Genomic DNA, 26318 nt, shown 5'->3' on the forward strand with positions numbered 1-26318 from the left:
GGCACATATGAGTTGGGGAAACTGACACCTGCAATTACTGTAAAGATTGACATGGCTGAAACACAGACCTTTAGGTTGTGAATCATCTCACGGTCATCTAGCCATGCGTAGCGCAGCAGAGGGATTTGAAGTGGCAAGGTCAGAGCCTGCACAGATGTCGCTCCTGTCTCTTTAAGAATACATCCTTGTATTTGTGGTTTTGTAGCTGAGAGCTGTGTACGCAGTTGATTCAGCATGTGCGTCGGGTGCCATTCGTAAAGTGGTGGTCTCTTATTCCAGGCACACATACAGAGATGCGAGCGGGAGCGCAACTTCTCAGACGAAGCTGTCTTGTTTATATTTTATAGATTCATATATTTACGTATCGATTTCTTGTTTTGCTGAGGACGTTTCGCTACAATATGATTTCATTATGATTTTGCGTGCATAATGTGCGGGGGCGAAGTGATGCGGCGATGTATTTCTTCGGGCAGAATTGTCACGGGGTCCGGAGAGCTGTTGTCAAAGAAGTTCTGTGGGGTAATTTTAACCGTTTGAAAAAAATTCAGCTGAGCTCGTAGTAAGCACTGTAATTGTTACACTTTGATAAATTTGGTTACTGAATGTGACTGAGGGTTGAAAACCAGTTTGGACATAGACCGACCTGTCACTACGCAAAAATGACAAACTACAAGAATATGGAGACACATACCACGCATGTCTTGCTATTGGCGGTATCAATCATCTGTACCGCCTTGGGTAAGAGAGAAACTACAATATGAACTCTTCCATCTTTTCAACTTTTACGTGTAGCTGATGCATCAAGTACAGGTAACTGCCAAAATATAAGGAAGATTCTGGAGTGGCCCTTGAGGCAGTGTTTTCCAACATCATCAACAAAACACCAAATTATGGAATTTATTGTGGCTGAATGTTGTTGCATCCCTCCAATAGAGTTCCAGACACTTGTATAATCTATGCCAAGGCGCATTGAAGCTGTTCTGGCGGCTTGTGATGGCCCAGCACCCTATTAAGACACTATGTTGATGTTTCCTTTATTTTGGCAGTTACCTGTAGGCTAGGCTAAGGAACAATGTTTTGATGGGGATTAATATTCAATGAAAATTAATGCAAGCTGTTGATTTCTTTTTATTTTAGTTTTACATTATATTTATTATTTTAAAAGGCTATATCACAAGGTTATGCAAATCACTGTATTACACTGTAAAACACTGCTTTTATCCAAAACATAGCTTTATAGTGTGGAGTGTATGGAATCACATTTGATTTTAAAACATTATTGTGAGGTATTTTTCATGAGTCTAAAAACGTTTTGATTTTTTTCCCTAAACATATTGAGAGGAAAACAGTAATTGTAGACAAAATGTTATATTTGTAAACAAAAACGAATCTAAAGTTATTGCAATCCAAAAATAAATGATATCAATGATAAAAAAGGAAACAGCAATAATTTTTCTTTTCAATTGAATATGTTCATGTCACTAGCTAGGTTTCCATTCAATTCGATACATATGTTCATGTGAATATTTTTAAATCTGCATAAAAACAATGGCACATTTTCCCAGCAGAGATGTTTCCATCAAATTCACTTGTTGCAGATAAAAGGCTGTGTGTGATGACGTAGTGTACATAAAAATACATTTTGCTGTTAAATTCCCATGTACAGAATAAAAAATAAGTTAAATGGGTTTCCATCGCATTTTCAACTCTGCTGATGCATTTCTCACAAAAATTTTTTGTGTTTATATAGTGAGATATTGGCACAGGCGCTTTAAAGCTAATTTATCCTTGCTCTTGTAATATAGTATGGAGGGTGTGACGCAATTGTGGATCCTCCGAAGGCTTGCGGAGGCCAAATTGAGCTCCTTGTCCGCATCGCCATGTGCCTCCAAATTTTGTAACAACGTGGAGGGCTCCCTATAGCTACACATTGACATGATTGGGTGACGGTAGGTGGGGGCGGGAGGTCCTGTATAAACACAAACTCACTTCCTTGACAACAGCTCAGCTCCGCAAAGTACAAGAAGTATGAATGCTCTGACTTCTGCGGAGGCTGCATCAAAGTAAATGCGGTATTTATTTTATTTAACTAGGCAAGTCAGTTAAGAACAAATTCTTATTTACAATGACGACCTACCACGGCCAAACCCTAACGACACTGGGCCAATTGTGCGCCGCCCTATGGGACTCTCAATCACGGCCGGTTGTGATACAGCCTAGAATCAAACCAGGGTCTGTAGTGACGCCTCTAGCACTGAGATGCAGTGCCTTAGACCGCTGTGCCACCCGGGAGCCTCTCAGGCTTGTAATATTTTTTTGGGTCCGACATGTACATTACTCGCATAAAAAGGTTGGATGGAAACCTGGTTACTTACAAGCAATCTTCTCTGCTTTGTTTGCAACTTTTCTTCACCCATGCTTGCATTTCTCAAGTCTCTTCGAATCACATTTCTAAGGTTACAATATTTCTTTCCCCTACGCTTTAATTTTTTTATTTCTCTGTTGGGTTTAGAAGGGAGCGAACTAAATGGGGTACTGTTGGTCAATACATTTTGGAGTGAGAGTTCAGCAACCACACCCACAGAACACATCATCAACGCTGTCATCCTCTACCTAGCTACATCACTCGCTGTACTGCGGAACAGTAGTGCTCAGCAAGCGGGAGTGAAAGACACTGCCCAGGTGTCGTACTGTCGGCTTGCAGAGCATATGCCGTGTTCAAGACAACTGGGAACAAAAATAAATTAAATGTTTTCAACTCTGACTTTCCAACCTGAAGATCACTGATGTCATGATTTTACCTCGTTTTTTTGTGTTCCCAGTTGCTCCAATACTCCCCCCATTGAGCAGTAGACTCTATGTACCGCTGTAGCATCCAGATGGCCACTACTAATATTCCAAGTTATTTCTCATGTAGGCTGCCATCCTACTCAAAATAAAATCAAGTGGGATGGAACAAATTGGCCATAGCAGGTAACATGTGACCATACAGCTGAGCAGCGTGTAGGAGGGAGGGTCCAAGGTGTGAGAAGTGTGCAGAAGGGCATGAGACAAAGGAATGTGTAGTATTGGGGAAAGTAATGGAATGTGTTAATTGTAGGGGTGCCCATGGAGCTGGGGATCAGAAATGTCCCGTGCGAGAGAGGCAGGTTGAGGTTTCCAGTGTTTGAGTAGTGCAGAAGTTGTCAAATGCGGAGGCAGTGAAGATGTGTTAAGGGGGAGGAGTGGTGAGAGTAGTAGAGATATACCAGTACAGGGGGTTAGGCCAAAAAGTGATACATACGTTTCAGTAAGATTGGATTTTTAGCATTTTATAGCAATGGTTATCAACTGTACTGCAGGGATGGAACGGAAGTCGCAGAAAATTGATGTTGAGATGGCAGCTGCAGAGAGGTATTTGGGTGTGCGAGACTTGACATCAGAGTTACAGGGTGTGTTAAGTGGTGATGGCATGAGGTAGGAATAAATACATTTAATTAGTGAGTGTAGTGTTAGATGGCAGGGTATTTATTTAGTACATTTTTATTTTTCAAGCAAAGTATAAGGGAGTTGTACTCCAGTCTAGTAGGTGGCGGTAATGTAACAAATTGGATGCCAACCACCGTTAAACCTCATAGAAGAAGACCATACAGCTGCCCAGTGGGAAGCAACTCATGTCGGGAAGCACCTCGGTGCAACACTGGTGCACTGGTCATTCACACTGTCTTGATGTGCTTCCCTGTGAGCAGAAACGTTAGCTAAATAATTGGCATGTTATGGTGAAATACATGGTGATCAATATTACAAGTTAATTATCCCTTTGCCTTGATGACAGCTTTGCACACTCTTGGCAATCTCTCAACCAGCTTCATGAGGTAGTTACCTGGAATGCATTTCAATTAGCAGATGTGCCTTCTTAAAAGTTAATTTGTGGAATTTCTTTCCTCCTTAATGCATTTGAGCCAATTAGTTGTGTTACAAGGTAGGGGGGTATACAGAAGATGGCCCAATTTGGTAAAAGACCAAGTCCATATTATGGCAAGAACAGCTCAAATAAGCAAAGAGAAATGACACTCCATCATTACTTGAAGACATGAAGGTCAGTCAATACGGAACATTTCAAGAACTTTGAATGTTTCTTCAAGTGCAGTTGCAAAAACCATCAAGCGCTATGATGAAACTGGCTCTCATGAGGACCGCAACAGGAAAGGAAGACCCAGAGTTACCTCTGCTGCAGAGGACAAGTTCTTTAGCGTTACCAGCCTCAGAAATTGCAGCCCAAATAAATGCTTCACAGAGTTCAAGTAACAGACACATCTCAACATCAACTGTTCAGAGGAGACTGTGTGAATCAGGCCTTCATGGTCGAATTTCTGCAAGGAAACCACTATTAAAGGTCACCAATATGGGGCCAAACACGAGCAATCAACATTAGACCGGTAGAAATTTGTCCTTTGGTCTTGAGTCCAAATTTGAGTTTTTGGTTCCAACCGCCTTGTCTTTGAGAGACACGGTGTGGGTGAACAGATGATCTCCACATGTGTATTTCCCACTGTAAAGCATGGAGGAGGAGTTGTTATGGTGTGGGGGTGCTTTGCTGGTGACATTGTCTGATTTATTTACAATACAAGGCACACTTAACTAGCATGGCTACCACAGCATTCTGCAGTGATACGCCATCCCATCTGGTTTGGGCTTAATGGGACAATCATTTGTTTTTCAACATGACAATGACTCAACACACCTCCAGGCTGTGTCAGGGCTATTTGACTAAGAAGGAGAGTGATAAAGTGCTGCATCAGATGACCTGGCCTCCATAATCCCCCAACGTCAACCAAATCAAGATGGTTTGGGATGAGTCGGACCGCAGACTGAAGGAAAAGCAGCCAACAAGCGCTAAGCATATGTGGGAACTCCTTCAAGACTGTTGGAAAAGCATTCCAGGTGAAGGTGGTTGATAGAATGCCAAGAGTGTGCAAAGCTGTCATCAAGGTAAAGGGTGGCTATTTGAAGAATCTCAAGTATAAAATATATTTTGATTTGTTTAACAATTTTTGGGTACTACATGATTCCATATGTGTTATTTCCTAGTTTTGATGTCTTCACTATTATTCTACAATGGAGAAAATATAAAAATGTAAGAAAAGTCCTTGAATGATTAGGTGTTCTAAAACGTTTGACCGGTACTGTAGTTTGTTTTTGGCTTGCAATACTTTTGATTCATTTTTGTGTACAATATTTATTTGTTTCCTTAATACTTTTTGAACATTACACTATATTTATTTTTTTCATTTAAAAATTCCAAAGTTTTTTGACTCATGAAAAATGACTTATAATTCTTTCGTTAATCAAATGTGATGCCATAGGCATGCGTGTGTGTGCATGCTTTCATGCGTTTGTGCGTGCCTGTGTGTAATTGACATTCTATCCCCCAGACACCCCTCCCATCAAACTCTTTTTAAGTCGCTGTCAGATCACACTGGTGCCATATGATGTGAAGTGTATTGAGTGATATGCTTCACACATCTTGAGTTTTCTTATGCATGTTTCCACCAGAAGTATTGTGTTGACACTGACAGGGACTCACAACAGACTCATAGGACATCAATGCAGCTGCCTCAGTCACTGTGAGCATCTATGTCATAGGCTACTGTAGGACCTCAAGAATTCCTATGATCTTTTGAGAGACTGGCAATCCTATGATGAAAGGATAAGTACTACAATATTTGAAAATAATGACCCTGAGACAGGATGATTGATGTCAAAAACATGAACTACTCGGGTACAATTGAAACCACGGTCATGTTTTTAAAAAAACTAGCTTTTACTTTAAAGACACAAATGATAGACACTTGTGTACTACAGGGGTGCATGTAAGACAATGCTGCATCATCATTTTAGCAGCAGTGGTCTTGGTTGACTTTGGTCTCCACTTTTAGAGTCAGTCTCTGAAAATAGCACTACCTTACTTTATTGTGAGAACAGGGCTGTTAATGCGTGGTCTCCATTCTCTCTCTGGAGTCCATCAATACGCCAATACTTTCCTAAGTTGTTTTGAACTTGTGTGTTGCATGTGTCCTTCTAAGCCTCTGTTTGATTGCGTGAAAAAGAGGGATCCTCCACAAATTGCATTCGACTGAAGGCAGAAAGGGGGAGAATTGTGTGCCTCGGGTTGAGCAAGACAGAGTTGCCAGAGCTAACGGTCTCTGCTTAACATATTGATTGCAGTCTCAGCACTTAACTTGCCTCACCAGAGTGTTTCACACGCACAGACTGATCAATCTGATTCAGGTCGGAATTAAATTGTTTTACTCTATGTAACGACAAATCACTGCTATTTCAATGAAGTTAAGTTGAATAAATTCAGAGCACTTGTTGTGCTTGGCGTTATACTAATCCAATGCTAAACACCCTTCTAAAGGCGACAGTTAATGAAGTAGCCATCAGAGATATCTGTCCAATTCCTCCTCCCCCTGGTTACTTAGCTAGTGAAACATCATGGCTGCAGGTTCACCCAAAGCCTCAGAGCTGCACTTAATGAAAATGGTCTCTGGTCTGGATGATGAAACCACAAGAACAGTGTCTGCTCACAGCCAACTACTGTAGTACACAGCCTGGCTTGAGTCATATCACTGAATAATGTCCTGCTTCTGGGACATGCTGATGACATCACTGAGATGAGTCATGGGCTGTAAGGGCAACTGCCAGGCAAAGGCCCTATCTCAGATGGGAACTATATGAGACTGTAGCACACACACAGACCACTTGACTTTTCCCACATTTTGTTACGTTACAACCTTTTTCTAAAATTGATTAAATACACACAACCCCCCTAATGACAAAGCAAAAATAGGTTTATAGATTTTTTTTAGCAAATTTATAAAAAATTTAAAACAGAAATGCCTTATTTACATAAGTAATCAGACCCTTTGCTATTAGACTTGAAATTGAGCTCCGGTGCATCCTGGCACCATCCCTACGGTGAAGCATGGTGGTGGCAGCATCATGCTGTGGGGATGTTTTTCAGCAGCAGGGACTTAGCACACTAGTCAGGATCGAGCGAAGGGTGAAGGGAGCAAAGTACAGAGAGATCCTTGATGAAAACTTGCTCCAGAGCTCACAGGAACTCAGACTGGGGCGAAGCACACAGCCAAGACAACGCAGGAGTGGCTTCGGGACAAGTCTCTAAATGTCCTTGAGTGGCCCTGCCAGAGCCCGGACTTGAACCTGATCGAACATCTCTGGAGAGACCTGAAAATAGCTGTGCCGCGACGTTCCCCATCCAACCTGACAGAGCTTTAAAGGATCTGCAGAGAGTAATGGGATAAACTCCCCAAATACAGGTGTGCCAAGCTTGTAGCGTCATACCCAATAAGACTCAAGGCTGTAATCACTGCCAAAGGTGATTCAGCAAAGTACTGAGTAAAGGGTCTAAATACTAATGTAAATGTAATATTTAGGTTTTTTATTTTTAATACATTTGCAAAATTTCTAAAAACCTGATTTTGCTTTGTCATTATGGGGTGTTGTGTGTAGATTGATACAAAAAAATACATATTTAGAATAAGGCTGTAACGTAACAAAATGTGGACAAAGTCAAGGTGTCTGAATACTTTCCGAATGCACTGTAACATGCGAGTCAATGGAAGACTACAAGTTTAAGACTGAGAACATTACTATGAGTCTGCCCTTCAAAGACCATTTGACAGCGTGCCAAGAGTAACCAAACTTTTTTCCTTATGACTCTCGAATGGTTCTCAAGGGCTTTTGGGTCCATTCCATTATGTAAATGATATAAGAAGTGAAATCTTAATGAATAAATCTCAGTGGATAGCAACCAGCCCCCAAGGTAAGCAGCCCCTACAAATTTGTGTGGTGGTGGCCGAATGTATCCTTGTGTGCCAGCTACATTATTACCCAACAGGTACACTCTGTCTCCCCTGATTTTTGCATACTGCGAAAAATATAGGAAACAGGGTCTGGGGTGTAGCATCTCTGTTTTGAGGAGTGTGTGTTCCCAGCGCCGACCTAGAGGGGTACTCTTACCCTGAACAACAACAGGATTTGAAGTGAAGCAGGACGTAGTTCTCCCTCTGGTTTTGTTGTTTTCACACCATGTTAGCATGACGGGGGTACACTTATGCCCTTGGGGAAGAAAGACACTGACGCATGCTTAATATTTGTAAATATTAATTAATGAAAGAAGCCCAATTACGTAATGTCATAGCTAGCAGCCATAGGCCAAATATAGCCTTGATCAACAGGGCTGTAAAGATGGGGTTTGATCTTCGCATAAGCTCTTCTCCTGCTAACTCTGCCTGCTTAATAAGACAGAAGTGTATGAGAAGTCATGAGCCAATATGTGGGTGGGTTTCTGAAGTTGCAATTAGGGCCAATTCAATAGCTTGTCTATCAGATAGTGCTTGGCTTATTTTGCTGTCACTCTCTGACAGGGCTTGGTTGCTTGCTCTGCTGTGGATGCTTCATGTTCTCCATGAATAGCTTTTACTATCTTAATAAATCTACAGTGTATGATGATGGATGTTATTTAAACTCATCATCCTTGCATAATGACTTAAACATTATCTTTAAAATGATTAGCTCTTTGGACTCCGTCGCACAGTATGCGAGTTGTAGATGTAAATGGAATTGTAGTTGTGTTACTACATCAAGGTTAGTGCTTTATTAACCTAACGAGGGGAGAGAATGTCAGCTTCATTCTTGAAATCTGCACAACATCTATCTAATGAGGTATGACCATAACAGGAGCTAGCTATTTGCTTTAAGTTTCTTTCCTACCAGAGATCCAGGAATCTTTAGTAGCCATACAGTGCTCCAGACAGATTCTCTGTTACTCTGTACATAACCTTCACTGCTGCGTGGAGATATCCTTGAGAGGCTGGTAGAGAGTGATCACCTTGTTTGAGGCCAACAGCCTCTCATTCAATAGGCCCCTCCCTCTGGAAGACACTTCAAGGTTGCCCACAATTCAGTCTTACGGACAACCCAGGCTCCTGCTCTGGCATTTGATAGCGCTGGAAGCTTCTTCTGTGTGGCGTGTGTTGAGTGAAGGAATAGTCTGATTGTGAAGTGGGTGTATGTACATTATTTCTCCAGTGTGTAGTATTACAATAATGACACAAACCTTACATAACTACTTATTGGATCAACACAGATGGGAGCATTTTGTGACACAGCACAGATTTAAGATTTGGCTCTGTTCTGTGTTTATTCATTTATGTGGACATTTGGATTCATGAATATGCCCTTCCCTTAGCTGTTCACCCTTAGTGTGTTTAATTTTGTTAGTTCATTTGGAAACAAGGATTGACCTAGAATTATAATTTGGGGCAAATCAAGTCGCACCAAAGCATTTTTAAGAATTCCATATGCACATTGAACTCTCTGAGGACCCACCATGCTATTTATTTCATGTGGTTGAATGCTATCCAGGCCAAATGGGCCATGAGTATTAGCTGAATGTTTGTACCGCTTTATAAAAGCCTCCAATATCGGCAAATACATGTTTTTCTCTGTTACAAACATGGTTGGTTGCTTATGTTTCTCTCTTTGAAAGGTGCACTCAACTGCCACCCACAATCTTCTTGTCATAAACCAAACATAGCCTGATTACACATCAAAGCAGCCTTACAACGTGACCCAAATTAACTACCCTCCAGTGCATGACTCCCTGTCTTCACTAAAAGATCCCATGGCACTTATCGTAAGAGTAGGGGCGTTACCCTGGTGTCCTGGCTAAATTCCCAATCTGGCCCTCATACCATCATGGCCACCTAATCATCCCCAGCTTCCAATTGGCTCATTCATCCCCCTCCTCTCCCCTGTAACAATTCCCCAGGTTGTTGCTGTGAATGATAATGTGTTCTCAGTCAACTTACCTGGTAATATAAGGGTTCAATAAAAAAATGTAAATACATTATAACTGGCTGAAATAGTACTCATACAACTATGTCATGTTTCAAAAGGATTTCTTTATCCAGATGAAGGGTACTGCTATGGGATCCCCGATGGCTCCAAACTATGCAAATATGTATGTGCGTTACATGAAGAAACAGTCAATTCTCAATCCTCTCAAAAATGATTTGGACACTGTACATTGATGATATTTTAGTTCTATGGAGGGGTGATGCAGAACAGATCTAGGCGTTCCATGCTTTTCTTAACTCTGGTTTTGAGCACTTGAGATTTACTATGCAATCTAACACGTCAAATCAGTTTCCTTGATCTTTTGATTATTTGTGAGGTTAATGTTCTATACACAGATCTTTACAAGAAACCCACTGACTGTATCAGTTTGTTGAAGGCTGATAGCTGTCGCCCTCTTCCCTTGAAAAACAGTTTGCCATACAGCCAGTTCTGTCAAATCAAAAGAATTTGCAAAAAACAATCACACTCCGACAGAAACATGGTTGCGATGCAAAGACATTTCCTTGAAAGAGAGTACAGAAATGGTCAGATCAACACTGCCATTGAGGAAATCCAAAACAAATCGAGATCTCTTTCAAGGACAGTTTCGCAAAAATAACCATTCTTGCGTTCTCACTACACACTAAGTGCTCTGAACAAATTCAGGGAATCGTTCACAAACATTGGCACATGATAAGATCTGATGACCGTATCGGTAATGTGTTTTTTCGGAACCTCCCTTGGTTTTATTCTCGCAGGGCAGAAATCTCAGAGATCAATTGATAAACTCTGATTTACCACACCAAAATGAAATGAAATGGCACTTACAAATGTAGATCCTTCAAACACCCCCAAACAGGGAAACAGATCCCAATCAAAGGTGTTATCATGTGCTCCACTAAGGCAGTTATTTCTCTTATTTGTCCTACTGGTAAAAATCATGTGAACTAAAAGTAAGAATATCTGAGCATCGTAGCACCATTAGGTGCAAAAACTCGACGTACTCAGTTGCTGCCCACTTTTTGGAACCAAACCACCCTATTTTGTTCCTTTGTTATATCGGCATAGAACACGTCACACTCCCTAGGAGAGGGGGGGAATTTTACAATTTAATGTTAAAATGAGAGTCTGACCTGGAGCTTTAATTTAAATACCATCGATCCCTTCGGTCTCAACGTAGTTTGATTTGAAGCTATTCCTATGACTTTTGCTATCCATTGTAAATTATATTGTGTTTTGTAGGCCTATATGATGTAGCCTAATTGTATCTATGATCATATGTTATCCATTCATGCTTTTTATATGTACTATTGATATTTGTAAATTGACCAATGAAATCAGGGCCCAGCTGTCAACATTGGAAATACATTTATTGCATTCCTTTTCTTCATAAAGCAAACATCCTGATCATACACTGAACAGAAATATAAACCCAACATGCAACAATTTCAAAAATGTTACTGAGTTACAGTTCATATAAGGAAATGAGTCAATTGAAATAAATTCATTAGGCCCTAAATTATCGATTTCACATGACTGGGAATACAGATATGCATCTGTTGGTCACAGATACCTTAAAAAAAGGTAGGGGCGTGGATCAGAAAACCAGTCAGTATCTGGTGTGACCACCTCATGCAGCGCAACACATCTCCTTTGCATAGAGTTGATCAGGCTGTTGATTGTGGCTTGAGGAATGTTGTCCCACTCCTCTTCAATGGCTGTGCGAAGCTGCTGGATATTGGTGGGAACTGGAACACGCTGTCGATATAGAGCTTCCCAAACTTTCTCAATGGGTGACATGTCTGGTGAATATGCAGGCCATGGAAGAACTGGGACATTTTCAGCTTCCAGGAATTGTGTACAGATTCTTGCAGCATGGGGCTTTGCATTATCATGCTGAAATGTAAGGTGATGGCAGCAGATGAATTGCACGACAATGGGCCTCGAGATCTCATCACTGTATGTCTGTGCATTCAAATTGCCATCAATAAAATAAAATTGTGTTCATTGTCCGTAGCTTATGCCTGCTCATACCATAACCCCACTGCCATCATGGGGCACTCTGTTCACAACGTTGAGATCAGCAAACTGCTTGCCCACACAACGCCATACATGCGGTCTGCCATCTGCTCAGTACCGTTGAAACCGGTATTCATCCATGAAGAGCAAACTTCTCTAGCGTGCCAGTGGCCATTGAAGGTGAGCATTTGCCCACTGAAGTCGGTTACGACGCCGAGCTGCAGTCAGGTCAAGACCCTGGTGATGACAACGGCACGCAGATGAGCTTCCCTGAGATGGTTTCTGACAGTTTGTGCAGAGATTCTTTGGTTGTGCAAAGCCCACAGTTTCATCAGCTGTCCGTGTGGCTGGTCTCAAACTATCCCGCAGGTGAAGTAGCCGGATGTGGAGGTCCTGTGCTGTTGTGGTTACACGTGGTCTGCGGTTGTGAGGCCAGTTGGACGTACTGCCAAATTCTCTTAAATGACGTTGAAGGCGGCTTATGGTAGATAAATTCAATTCTCTGTCAACAGCTCTGGTGGACATCCCAGCAGTCAGCATGCCAATGGCACGCTCATTCAACTTGAGACATCTGTGGCATTGTTTTGTGTGACAAAACTGTACATTTTAATGGACTTTTATTGTCCCCAGCACAAGGTGCACCTGATCATGCTGTCTAATCAGCTTCTTGATATGCCACACCTGTCAGGTGGATGGATTATCTTTCCAAAGGTGATGTATGGAACATTTTTGGGATCTTTTATTTCAGCTCATGAAACATGGGACCAGCACTTTACATGTTGCATTTTATATTATTGTTCAGTGTACATCAAAGCATCTTCTGAGAGAACAGGTGTTGTGATGCCCTTGGTGCCACAGAGTTTGCAAGGATGATACACTTGTCACTGGAGTTTGATGTTGTCACAGGAGTTTGCTGCTTTTGGTTGTCACACAGCCAGATAAAGGTGTTTGCCTTTCAACTATGGCTGAGCTGTCTGCTATTCCCCAACAAAATTATAAAACACATAAGCTTTATGGCCTGGCCTGTTGCTTCTGCTATGATGTAAGTACCCATTAGCTCTCAGTAATCCCAGAGAATGGCATTATGGGAAAAGCAGCAGACACTCCTCTATTGTCTGATTTAACTTCTTGTGGGGGAACTCAGCCAAATTTGCAGATCAAGTCCCAGCATCTGTGAACCATAGGGGAGATGAGACTGGTCATAACAACAACTCAGCTGGAATTGTATTAAGATTTGAAAAAAGGAAAGAGCGATGGAATGTGTCATGATGAAGGCTGCAGAGAGATGAGTCGAGAGGGGAGTAGTTTAAACTGAATATGAAATGTGCAATAATATTTTCAAATGTTCGTTTTTTTCTTTTGCCTTGCTTTTTGTCATTATGAAAGCAATGAGCGAGATTGAAGGTGCTACAGCTCATCTGATATTACAAGCACTCACCCACATCCTGCATTAGTGTTAGCTGCCCTCGTGCGTAACCTGTGGGTTTTAGCTGGTACAGCTACCGTGGTGGGATTGTTGTTTGGGTGTTTTCCTCAGGTTCATGGCATGTTGGTCAGTGTTTCTGACTTCAGGGTAATTCCACAGTAACGGAATTACGCTGAGATTCCGATTTTTCACTTTAAAATGTATGCCAAACAAAAAACATTGGTTTTAAAAAAAACATCACTCTATGCACAAGGACTTCCACCAAAAATTTTACAAAAACACATTTACTTGAAGAACAGTGTAGATGCAAAGTTTGGTAACAGAATGACGGCACAAACAGCACAAACCGTATGGTTTGTTCAACTTTTCAATACATTTTTGTTTGGTATACATTTTAAAAGTGACATCTGAGTTTCAGCGTAATTCCGTTACCTTGGAATTGCCTGTCATAAATAAAACAAATCTGCTTACAGTTAAACGCTTGGATTTGTCCACACGTTTCAGATGTAACTACTATAGTGTAGCAGCAAGCATGTATGTCAATAGGTTGAGGTATGCTCCTCCCCACCATACGCTTCTGGTAATGAAGGTTTTCATTCCACAGGAGATTATAGACGGACCGCAGTAAAAATAACACAACATTCAGATTCAGATTCAGAAAGTCTTAACTGTTGCATTGTGGGGCTGGCTATTCGGTTGAAGCAGTTTAAAAACAGGCAAACAAGTAAACAAAAAATAAGATGGACAAGAAAAACATAAGAGGATAATTAAACAAAGGAGAATCAAATGTTTTACTGCTTTAGAAGCCTCCGTTATTCTCAGTGACATGTTTTTCTCTTAGTAACAAACAGCAAGCTTGGTTGATTGCCTGTGACTCTTTAAAAGGTGCACTCAACTGCCGCCCCATAATCTTCTTCTGAACAAAAATATAAACAATAAACAATTAAGGATTTTACTGAGTTACAGTTCATATAAGGAAATCAGTCAATTTAAATCAGTAAATGAACCCCTAATCTATGGATTTCATATGACTGGGAATACAGATTTGCATCTGTTGGTCACAGATACCTTAAAAAAAGGTAGGGGTGTGGATCAGAAAACCAGTCAGTATTTGGTGTTACCACCATTTGCCTCATGCAGCGCGACACATTTCCTTTGCATAGAGTTGATCAGGCTGTTGATTGTGACCTGAGGAATGTTGTCCCACTCCTCTTCAATGGCTGTGCGAAGTTTCTGGATATTGGCGGGAACTGGAACACGCTGTCGTACACGTCGATCCAGAGCATCCCAAACATGCTCAATGAGTGATATATCAGAGTATGCAGACCAGTTCATTTTCAGCTTCCAGTAATTGTGTACAGGTCCTTGTGACATGGGGCCGTGCATTATGCTGAAACATGAGGTGATGGCGGCAGATGAATTGCAAGACAATGGGCCTCTGGATCTCGTCATGGTATTTCTGTGCATTCAAACTGCCATCGATAAAATGCAATTGTGTTCATTGTCGATAGCTTCTGTCTGTCTGCCCATACCATAACCCCACCACCACCATACTGGCACTGTTAACAACGTTGACATCAGCAAACCGCTCGTCCACACAACGCCGTCTGCCCTGTACAGTTGAAACAAGGATTCTTCCATTACGACGCCGAACTGCAGTCAGGTCAAGCACGCAGATGAGCCTCTCTGAGACGGTTTCTGACAGTGTGTGCAGAAATTCCAGGTTGGATGTACTTCCAAATTCTCTAAAATGACAGAGGCGGCTTATGGTAGATAAATGAACATTCAATTCTCTAGCAACAGCTCTGGTGGACATTCCTACAATCAGCATGCCAATTGCATGCTCCCTCAACTTGAGACATCTGTGGCATTGTATTGTGTGACAGAACTGCACATTTTAGAGTGTCCGTTCATTGTCCCCAGCACAAGGTGCACCTATGTAATGACTGTGCCGTTTAATGCACTTCTTGATATGCCACCCCTGTGAGGTGTATGGATTATTTTAGCAAAGGAAAAATGCTCACTACCAGGGATGTAAACAAATTTGTACAAAATTTGAGAGAAGTAAGCTTTTTGTGAGAATGGAAAATATCTGGGATGTTTTATTTCAGCTTATGAAACATGGTACCAACACTTTACATGTTGCGTTTATAATTTTGTTCAGTGTAAATCAAACAGCCTGATTTATTCATCACAGCAGCTTCACAGGTGCCCTTGGTGCCACAGAGTTTGCACTGATTATACAGTACACTTGTCACAGCAGTTTGCTGCTTCTGGTTGTCACATAGCCTTTCAACTATGCCTGAGCTATGTGCTTTTCCCCAACAAAATTGTAAAACACAAAAGCCTTATGGCCTGGCCTGTTGCTTCTGCTATGATGTAAGTACCAGGGTTGGGGTCAATTCCAATTTAATTCGAAATTGGAATTCCTGAATTAACGTTGAATTCAAATTATTGAATTTGAATTAGACTGTTTGAATTGGAATTGTGAAAACCTTTTAATATTTGGAATTGTATTGGATTTAATTATTTATACATTTCCCAGTTATTTCCCAGGAATTAAAGAACTTAGTATAAAAAATGTACAATAGGATTTGTTTTAAATCATTTTTGCTTGGCTGTCTGAACAGTGAAATGTTCAGCCTGAGGGAATAGTATTTGAATTTGGAATTGTTCGGGATAATATTGAATTGAGAAATTCATTGAGCATTAAAAGTGCTACAGCTCATCGGATATTAGGGCCCTATAAAATCTTAGTTGCAGATGGAATCATGGAATCCAGACATTAAAACGGAATTCAACAATATTAAAATGTTTTATTGAACTTGTTAGGAAATGCATTAATTTGCCCAAGTGAATCATAAGACATGAACAAAATGCATTAGTGATTCATATTTTCCTGCAACTTTCTGAAACGGCACAGGAATGCCCCTGTCTGTGTGTGTGTGGTGCGTGCATATGTCTACACTTTGTATAGCCGTTAGCGATGATGCTAATGATAACCTTCTTCTGGTAGAGATGGAAAGGCTTTCCCAAAAATCTTCTCACTTAAATGTTAACTACAACGTAGCCTATGCCTTCCAGGCAGAATGATATCATGACTATTTGTGTCAATCCAGTGGCCATTTGTTTTGCAAACTCTGCATTCACATGAGCGCTACAGCAACACCTCTTAACCAAACAAAGGTTTCTTTCTGGTGCACACTTGCATTTAAGGGTAACATTTCTCAGACTTAAAAAAATTGTCTCCTTGTGTGGTTTAAACATTGTTGTGGACTTAGAACATCCAATGTTGTTGTTCTTCTATAAAATAAAAAATAATTTAATGTGAATTTGATAGGAGAAACAAAATGGAAAAATGGAAACCTGAAAATGGAAAAAAATGACAGAATCAGGCAAAAAACAACAGATTTTATGTGGCCCTCTTCAAGCATTCATCCGCATCCTGCATTAGTATTAGCTGCCCTCGTGCGTAACCTGTGGGTTTTAGCTGGTACAGCTACCGTGGTGCGATTGTTGTTTGGGTGTTTTCCTCAGGTTCATGGCATGTTGGTCAGTGTTTCTGATGTGCATCAAATGAGGTCATAAAAAACAAATCTGCTTACAGCTAAAAGCTTGGATTTATACACACGTCTCAGATGTAACGACTATAGTGTAGAAGCCAGCATGTACAGTGAGCTCCAAAAGTGAAATGATTGAATGACTGAGGTTTAAGTGTAGACTGTCTGCTTTAATTTGAGTGTAATGACATCCGTATCGGGTTAACCGTTTAGAAATTATAGCACATTTTGTACATAGTCCCCCCCCATTTTAAGGGACCAAAAGTATTGGGACAAATTCACTTATTTGTGTAATAAAGTAGTCAAAAGTTTTTACTATTTGGTCCCATATTCCTAGCACGCAATGAGGTTAGCTGGTCCTCATTGAAGTCCTGTAGAGCACTTCATTATTACACAAGCTTCCAACTTACCTGACTTTGTTGTTAAAGTATATAAAAAAAAACATTAGATACCAAACCCGTTCACAGGGTGGGTTAACTCTTGAGGTTCCTTGGGTCTCCACCGAATTACTCTAGGTAAAATTAGCTTTTAGTTTTAATGCATCTCATTGCTGGAACCAACTGCAAAATACACTGCAATTGGCCGCTCTGATACAGCTTGGGCAATTTAAAATATTGATTGTGGAACTATTTGGTGAGGAATGTGCCTGTTTTTCTTGATTGTTGTGCTGTATTTTAGTTTTGTTAATCTGATTTTGATTTGATTGGTCTATTAATTGTATGTACAGGGCTCCCTTGCGAAAGAGACTCTGGTTTCAATGGTGACTCCCTGTTTTTAAATGAAGGTAAAAATGAAATAAAAAGAAAAAAATGCATTAAGCTTGTGACTCTACAAACGTGTTGGATTCTTTTGCTGTTTGTTTTGGTTATGTTTCAGATTATTTTGTTTCTAATAGAAATGAATGGTATATAATGTATTGTGTCATTTTGGAGTCACTTTTATTGTCAATAAGAATAGAATGTTTCTAAACACTTCTACATTAATGTTGATGCTACCATGATTACGGATAGTCCTGAATGAATCGTGAATAATGATGAGCGAGAAAGTTACAGACCCACAGATATGTGAACCACCGGCTCGATTTGGTCTTATGTAGCAACATTTGAAATTGTGTTTTTTACATTGGATAAAAGTAGAGACTCAGAGCTAGAAAATGGTATATCATACAATACAGTTGAGGAAGAAGGGGAAAATATTTCTGCTTTGAAAGTTGATAAACTTGTAAACCCCCCTTGAATATTTTGATACACCTTCTGGAGAGCTCTTCTTTGTCTACACCCATTCAGCATCGTTCATACCCTCTTAAGCATTAGCCCCAGCCATCCATGTGCTATAACGAGGGAATACTTAGTGTACTAAGCAACCAAAGATTTCAAGACTAAAAGCTGGTTTATACTACGTCTATCGACATGTCTGTAGACAGTTGTCGCAGTGACATCATGAACATTCTATTGTCGTCCGACATCAAACTTGTCATTATGAAAACGTATGAACATAAAAATTACAGGCTGCATGACATCAGCAGCCTGGTGGTCCAAAATAGCATAACTGGTGTATTTTAACACAAACACATCCATTTAAAAATAAATGTAGTATATGTCAATCTAGCAAACCAGGCAACTAAAAGCAACTTTCTAAACAATTGCTCTGTTTTGGTTTGTTTCTAGCTTGTTAGCTAGCTAACTAACGTTAAGTTAGCTGGCTAGCCAGTTCAAATAATAACTATATCATATAGCTGACAACGTCTTAACTTTAGCTAATTTGTATTCATTATTACAGGAAAATAAACTCACAACAAGATCATTATTTACAAGTTAATGGTGAGCTAATTACATAAAATAACTTATGGTTGTGAGTGTGACGAAATAAAGCAGGGCATTCTAAAGGGCTTTTTCTTTACTTGGACACTGGTTGGCCAAACGTTATATCCTAATTTGACTTTGGTTCAGGTCCGGTTGTTCTTCACATTACTGTCTCTGTTAAACGCACACTATATCAAATAAAATAAAAGTATTTGTCACATGCACAGGATACAGAAGGTGTAAACGGTACAGTGAAATGGTTACTTGGATGGTAGAGTCTTTTTTTTGTTTAGACATCTCGTTGGCTAAACAATGAACCATAATTCCAACTCATAACTTTACTACCCTACATGACTCTATAGTTATCTAAAGCTTACCAACTACGTTCAATGTTAGCTAGTTAGATAACATTAGGCTATAACTAGCAATGCAAATGGCTCTGAGATACTAATATTACTACACAGATCTTACACGTAATGTTAGCTAGCGAGTCAGCCAGTTAATGTTAGCTAGCTAGCTAACAATACACTTTAACTTGCAATGAAAATGACTTCATGACAAAATTAGAAACGTATCATATCTGAATATGTAGCTAGCTAGACTGTCTTACTCGTGTACATGGTTGAACGCTTCTCCCTCTCTGTTACAGATGCCATTGTTGCCCTTAGTTTGAAACTGTAATCCGGAGGCAGGTGTTTTACACAACAGCCTTCTTTGTATTCTCTTTTTGACTCCCTCCGCATAGTTGCAACCAAATGGCTGAATTTTCTCCATCTCCTTTGCTATCATACTCTGCTTCCACCGGCATTCCACTGATTTCAAAACTCGGTCCTCCAGAAAGTGGAAAGCATTAGCAACTCTTTTGCAGTTTTTCGGGATATCTTTTTTATTGGGCACAAAATAATCTAAAACACAACCAAAACGAATGGCAAATGCATCCAACAAATGTGTAGTCATAAGCTTGATGTAGTCATTGCATGCTGTGAATATGGGACCAAATACGTAACTATTCGACTAGTTTAATACACATCTAAGTGAATTTTTTCCCAATACTTTTGGTCCCCTAAAATGGGGGGACTATTTAAAAAAATATGTAATTTCAAAATGGTTCACCTGATATGGATAGAAATGCCCTCAAATTAGAGCTGACAGTCTGCACTTTAACCTCCTAGTCAGTGTAACATTTAAAATCCAAAGTGCTGGAGTAACAGAGCCAAAATAACAACAAAAGATGTACTGTCCCAATACTTTTGGAGCTCACTGTATGTCAATTGGTTGCTGTATGCTCCTCCCCACCATACACTTCTGGTAATGTAAGATTTTCACTTCACTGGAGATTTATAGACTGACTGCAGTAAAAATAACTCTAACACGATATTCGATGGCATGGTGAACATTCAAATTCAGAAAATCTTAACTGTTGCATTTCCTGGGCTATTTGGTTGAAGTAGTTTAAAAACAACAGGCAAACAAGTAAGCAAAAGTCAACAGATTGACAGGAAAACATAAGAATAGAATTAAACAAAGGAGATCCATAGAGAATTACTTTTGATTGTAAAAAATAAAATACATTTGCTCATTCACTGCACATTGGATTTTTTTCTTAATTTGAATTATATATACTGCTCAAAAAATAAAGGGAACACTTAAACAACACATCCTAGATCTGAATGAAAGAAATAATCGTATGAAATACTTTTTTCTTTACATAGTTGAATGTGCTGACAACAAAATCACACAAAAATTATCAATGGAAATCCAATTTATCAACCCATGGAGGTCTGGATTTGGAGTCACACTCAAAATTAAAGTGGAAAACCACACTACAGGCTGATCCAACTTTGATGTAATGTCCTTAAAACAAGTCAAAATGAGGCTCAGTAGTGTGTGTGGCCTCCACGTGCCTGTATGACCTCCCTACGACGCCTGGGCATGATCCTGATGAGGTGGCGGATGGTCTCCTGAGGGATCTCCTCCCAGACCTGGACTAAAGCATCTGCCAACTCCTGGACAGTCTGTGGTGCAACGTGACGTTGGTGGATGGAGCGAGACATGATGTCCCAGATGTGCTCAATTGGATTCAGGTCTGGGGAACGGGCGCGCCAGTCCATAGCATCAATGCCTTCCTCTTGCAGGAACTGCTGACACACTCCAGCCACATGAGGTCTAGCATTGTCTTGCATTAGGAGGAACCCAGGGCCAATCGCACCAGCATATGGTCTCACAAGGGGTGAGTCAGGCTACCTCTGGCGAGCACATGGAGGGCTGTGCAGCCCCCCAAAGAAATGCCACCCCACACCATGACTGACCCACCGCCAAACCGGTCATGCTGGAGGATGTTGCAGGCAGCAGAACGTTCTCCACGGCGTCTCCAGACTCTGTCAATTCTGTCACGTGCTCAGTGTGAACCTGCTTTCATCTGTGAAGAGCACAGGGCGCCAGTGGCGAATTTGCCAATCTTGGTGTTCTCTGGCAAATGCCAAACGTCCTGCACGGTGTTGGGCTGTAAGCACAACCCCCACCTGTGGACGTCGGGCCCTCATACCACCCTCATGGAGTCTGTTTCTGACCGTTTGAGCAGACACATGCACATTTGTGGCCTGCAGGAGGTCATTTTGCAGGGCTCTGGCAGTGCTTCTCCTGCTCCTCCTTGCACAATGGCGGAGGTAGCGGTCCTGCTGCTGGGTTGTTGCCCTCCTACGGCCTCCTCCACGTCTCCTGATGTACTGGCCTGTCTCCTGGTAGCGCCTCCATGCTCTGGACACTACGCTGACAGACACAGCAAACCTTCTTGCCACAGCTCGCATTGATGTGCCATCCTGGATGAGCTGCACTACCTGAGCCACTTGTGTGGGTTGTAGACTCCGTCTCATGCTACCACTAGAGTGAAAGCACCGCCAGCATTCAAAAGTGACCAAAACATCAGCCAGGAAGCATAGGAACTGAGAAGTGGTCTGTGGTCCCCACCTGCAGAACCACTCGTTTATTGGGGGTGTCTTGCTAATTGCCTATAATTTCCACCTGTTGTCTATTCCATTTGCACAACAGCATGTGAAATTTATTGTCAATCAGTGTTGCTTCCTAAGTGGACAGTTTGATTTCACAGAAGTGTGATTGACTTGGAGTTACATTGTGTTGTTTAAGTGTTCCCTTTATTTTTTTGAGCAGTGTATATTCCAGACCCAAAACTGTAGTATGCATTGTTCGAGCCATCTACTCTAAAAGCTTAGCAAAAGCCCTTGGCTTGGAGAAGTACTCTTCTCCCATACAGCAGAGGGTAACAGTAATGGATCCCAAGAGGGAGGGATATAGGAGAGCTTTCTCTCTCTCCTCTCTCTTTCTCCTTCTCATTCTCTCTGATATTCTACCTACTTCAATCTTTATTGGCTTTCTCTCTCTGTCTTGTTTTAGTTAGCATGTCACTGGCCTTCATGTCTTCTCTGCTGAAATCCTGACTGACAATGAGATTGGCCATTACCATCTCCTGTGGCTTCTTCCTCCTTTGAAAATACCCCATCAGAATAAAACCTGTCTTCTTCAGCAGGCTACCAACCATTACTGACAAATGACATTTCAATGGACGAACAAAGTTGGTTAAAAGGCTAGAAGTCATTACAGTGTGAAGAGTATACAAGCAGGATACTTGCTCAAGGGAATGTCTGATAAGGTGTTTTGTTAAACACTAGAATAACAAAGGCCCAGAAGGTAAAATAAAGATGTGATTTATCTCTATGGAGTTGGAAGAAACAACAACAACAACATGAGATCTTCAGTACCAAAGTTCTGATCCTTGTTGTCAGCTTTACTATCATGGTGCATCAGATCTCAGTGGTGAGTGACAGACATTTCTCTATTATTGTCCAACCCATCTGTCTCTCCCTCAGACTTCATGCATCTATACGTCCATGTTAGTGGAGATGGATTTGGGTTAGCCTGCCATAGAGGTTTTCTACTGCCTTTTTTCTCAATGGGATTACATTGTGTTGTGATGTTTTCTTTCAGAGATTGCAGGTTTGGGCTACAGTAGGAGTGACTGATAGACAGCTGCATGGATAGTAAACTTCTTTCACCTCACAGGGTCCCGTGCACGTTTTGAGGACAGCCCACCTCGGATCTTGGAGGACCCCTCTGACTTGATTGTGTCCAAGGGGGAACCCGCAACCCTCAACTGCAAGGCAGAGGGGCGGCCTAACCCCACTGTGGAGTGGTACAAGGACGGGGAGCGGGTGGAAACGGACCGGGATGACCCTCGATCTCACCGAATGCTCCTTCCCAGCGGCTCTCTCTTCTTCCTGCGTATCGTCCACGGACGACGCTCCAAACCAGATGAGGGCGTTTACACCTGCGTGGCACGTAACTACCTTGGAGAGGCTGTCAGTCGAAACGCTTCACTGGAAGTAGCCAGTAAGTCTTTGTAATTTTACTTGCTGTAAATGTCACCCCATGACCTCTCTCTGTCTCTCGCTCTCTCTCTGTCTCTCTCTGTCTCTCTCTCTGTCTCTCTCTCTGTCTCTCTCAAATCACAACAGGTGAAGAGGACAGGCTTTCAGCTGCTATCTTGAACTTCTGAAAATATGACCTTTAGAGAGACTTGTCTATTATTCTGGCCCTTAGGCTCACGTGGTCATCACTAGTTGTCACAGTCATAAACCCTGCCTATTTCTACAATTGATATATATTTTTTAATCTTATTTTAACTCTAACTTTAATCACACTGTAACCTTTTGCTTAACCATAAATTAAGACCAAAAATAATATTATTTTTTTATTTAAAAAAATATATATATAACAAATTATGACTTTGTGTCTGTGGTAACGAGTGACAACCGCATTACTTGCCTCTTTCTCCTTGTAATTGTGGCAATGTGGCGTGACCTTGGGCTGAACACAGGTCCTTTCTGCCGTTAGGAAATGGATTAGCGGAGTGTGCTGATTAGGAAAAGGAGCGTAACAGATTAGGGAATGTCTCCTCGTTTAAAAGCACAAAACAGCAATTTGCCTGCATCTTATCTTCCACCAGAGCACAGAGTCAGCCAGGCCTCCCTCAGCCTCGGCCTCTAACTGCTCACTGACTTCCACAGCTCATGTTCAAAAATAGGGCCAGCTTTAGTTCAGCTTCCACACTGAGTGATATATCCACACTCATAAGCGGCAGAACATGAAATATTAGAGAAAAACTAAAAATATTAGAGCAGAACAGCTTCCAGAGAAAAACATTTAAGCGCCACAGTTATATCGCTGTTTTTGATGATGAATTCTCCTCAGCCAGTGGAGATGTAGCCGGAGATGACAGTCCTACCAGTAAGGCTATGCATCACCTAGATGCAAGAACTCTAACGGTGACTAACTGTAGTAATGACTATTGTCCTAGGTCTGGTGCCTCTGGGTAGCTGGTGAATATGTTGATTATGATTGATTAGGACTGAATTGCTACCATGGTAACGATAGTGAAATGTCACACTGAGATCAATGCAACTCCTGGCTTGGCAGTAGCTCAGAGGAAAGATACATTGAATTGCTGTGGCATGTAGGCATGCCTAGATCTGACCTCTGAACCATGACACCTCACCCTGCCCTGACTGTCATGGGGATTGGCTACAGTAGAGTTTTACCTCAACGCGGTTGTCGAATTTAGATTTCTACACAGTTCATTCCTTCCACACAATCAGTCCCTTCACTGCACAAATGCATCGGAAGTGACATGTATTTCATGCTTAAATGTTTTTCGCCTTCGGGGTCCACAACTCAGGCTTCAGTATAACTAGACACTGTTGCTTCATTTGACTTCCTCAGAATAAGTTTCATGTTGGGTATGGAAATACTAAACAGTCAGTTATTGCTGGATGTGTTCTTGTTGTTGGCATGAATAAGCTGTAAGCGACCAGCTGAATAGCAGGGCTGTTGAAGCACCTAGATAATGAGATATTGTGTATGAATCCATTCACATATTCCTCCCAGAAACAGCAGTGTTCTGCTCTGTCGGTTAGCCTTTATGTAAGAAGAAGAGGAAAGCGGTATCTATTTCAAAGCCGTGAATGTGAATGTCTGTCTGAGGGAGCAAACAGCCGCGTTCTTTGAGCTGGATTAAAATAAAGTAGGACAAATAAAAAATAAAACTTGCTTAAAAGGCTTTAGGGCCAGATGTCCCTCTTTCTCCTGATGGGGAGATTATGAAGGAATGACATTTTGGGCTGCAGCTTGTTTCTTGGCCTCTTCTACACTACAACTCTGCCACTGGTCTCTTCTTTAAAGCCTGAAGAAGAAATACATGAGAGATGTTTTCTGTATGGACAGATATCGCAGTGGCCAAACTGTTCATTTGAACTCTCTTTATTGTTACGACAACACGTTACTCATTTTTTCTTATCATAATCATTTACATAAAGGATTAGAGATTTTGAATAATCAAGTTGGCCTTAACAAGTGCCTAAGGATGAATTTGTAGGCATGAGTTGACCACTCGTCCAACCGTTGAAACACAACAGGCTCAGGAGACCTGGCACTGCCTGAGTCCCTCTTTAACCTCAGTAAACACAGACAATGGCTGGATTAAATCAATCCCTCCTCTCGACAGGCGCCCACTGGCTCTATTAGCCATGACACGGCAGTAGCAGAGAGATAGGATTAGACCACCTCTAATGGGTGTACTCCTACTGTACTGAGACAAAAGAACAATGACTGACTGACCATCAGGTCACTTTACTCTAGGACCTGCTCTCAGCTAGAACACTTCCACTTGCCTGCCAGGCTCCTATCCCATACACACATCTTCATCTACATTGACATTTTAGTAAATTAGCAGACGCTCTTATCCAGAGCGACTTACAATTAGTGTGTTTATCTCAAGATGGCTCGGTAAGACGACTACATATCACAATCATAGCGGATACATTTTCCCTCAATAAATATGTTATTAGCAAAGTCAGTGCTAGTAGGAAAGGTGTGGAGGGTGGCAGGACAGAGAAGAGCTCTGACTGGACGGAGCGGGAGCTGCCTTGCGCTGCTGTACACAGCTCGCCACTGTGTCCTCTGGTTATTGTTTTTTTGTCATAAATCTTGTTCTGCAGAGTGGTCGCTAGCTGGCACAGCCACAAAGTCATAAAATCTGATTTTAACCACACCACACCTAATTCCTAACTCTTAACAAATTAAGACCAAAAATCACATTTTTGTTTTCATGCTTTTTTTACAATGTAGACAATTTTGACTTTGCAGCTGGCTCATCTAGTGGATATCGCTCAGTTCTGTCTCAAGGGAAAGACTCATCCCAATTGATGTCAACCTGCACTCTGTCCCTCCAACAACTCTGCCCAACCTCTCAACCCTGTCCCCCACGTCACCTTTAGAGTGCCCCCTCCATCCTCACCTTCTCCCTACACAACTCCCCAATCCTGTCAATCCTACTCCTCCATCCTGCCTTGAGAATGTTCAGTGAATCTGGTCACTGACTGATGTTTAGTCTAGTGGTGTCCATAGTGAACTGACTGACAAGGGCCACACGATGCAAAACAGCCTATTATTGCCATGACTACTCTCCCATCTCCCCACTTCAAAACATTAACAGATGGCCACTACGACTGCACTAAAGCTGCACTCTTACTAAAT

At 41.3% G+C, this 26318-nt stretch overlaps 1 protein-coding gene across 3 annotated transcripts in view; it reads left to right on the forward strand.

Annotated features, from left to right (window-relative positions):
* Positions 1–210: 210 nt before the first annotated feature.
* The window catches only part of LOC106613016 (roundabout homolog 2), a 56524-nt gene continuing 30416 nt past the window's right edge, over positions 211–26318 (forward strand). For all 3 annotated transcript variants that reach the window (XM_045724639.1, XM_045724637.1, XM_045724638.1), the window contains exons 1-2: positions 211–738; positions 22791–23117. In XM_045724639.1, coding sequence (XP_045580595.1) covers positions 660–738; positions 22791–23117 — 406 coding nt within the window. In that variant the 5' untranslated portion in view covers positions 211–659. The remainder of the gene's footprint in view (positions 739–22790; positions 23118–26318) is intronic.

The sequence above is a fragment of the Salmo salar genome, chromosome ssa09 (assembly GCF_905237065.1).
Source record: "Salmo salar chromosome ssa09, Ssal_v3.1, whole genome shotgun sequence".
NCBI lineage: Eukaryota > Metazoa > Chordata > Actinopteri > Salmoniformes > Salmonidae > Salmo > Salmo salar.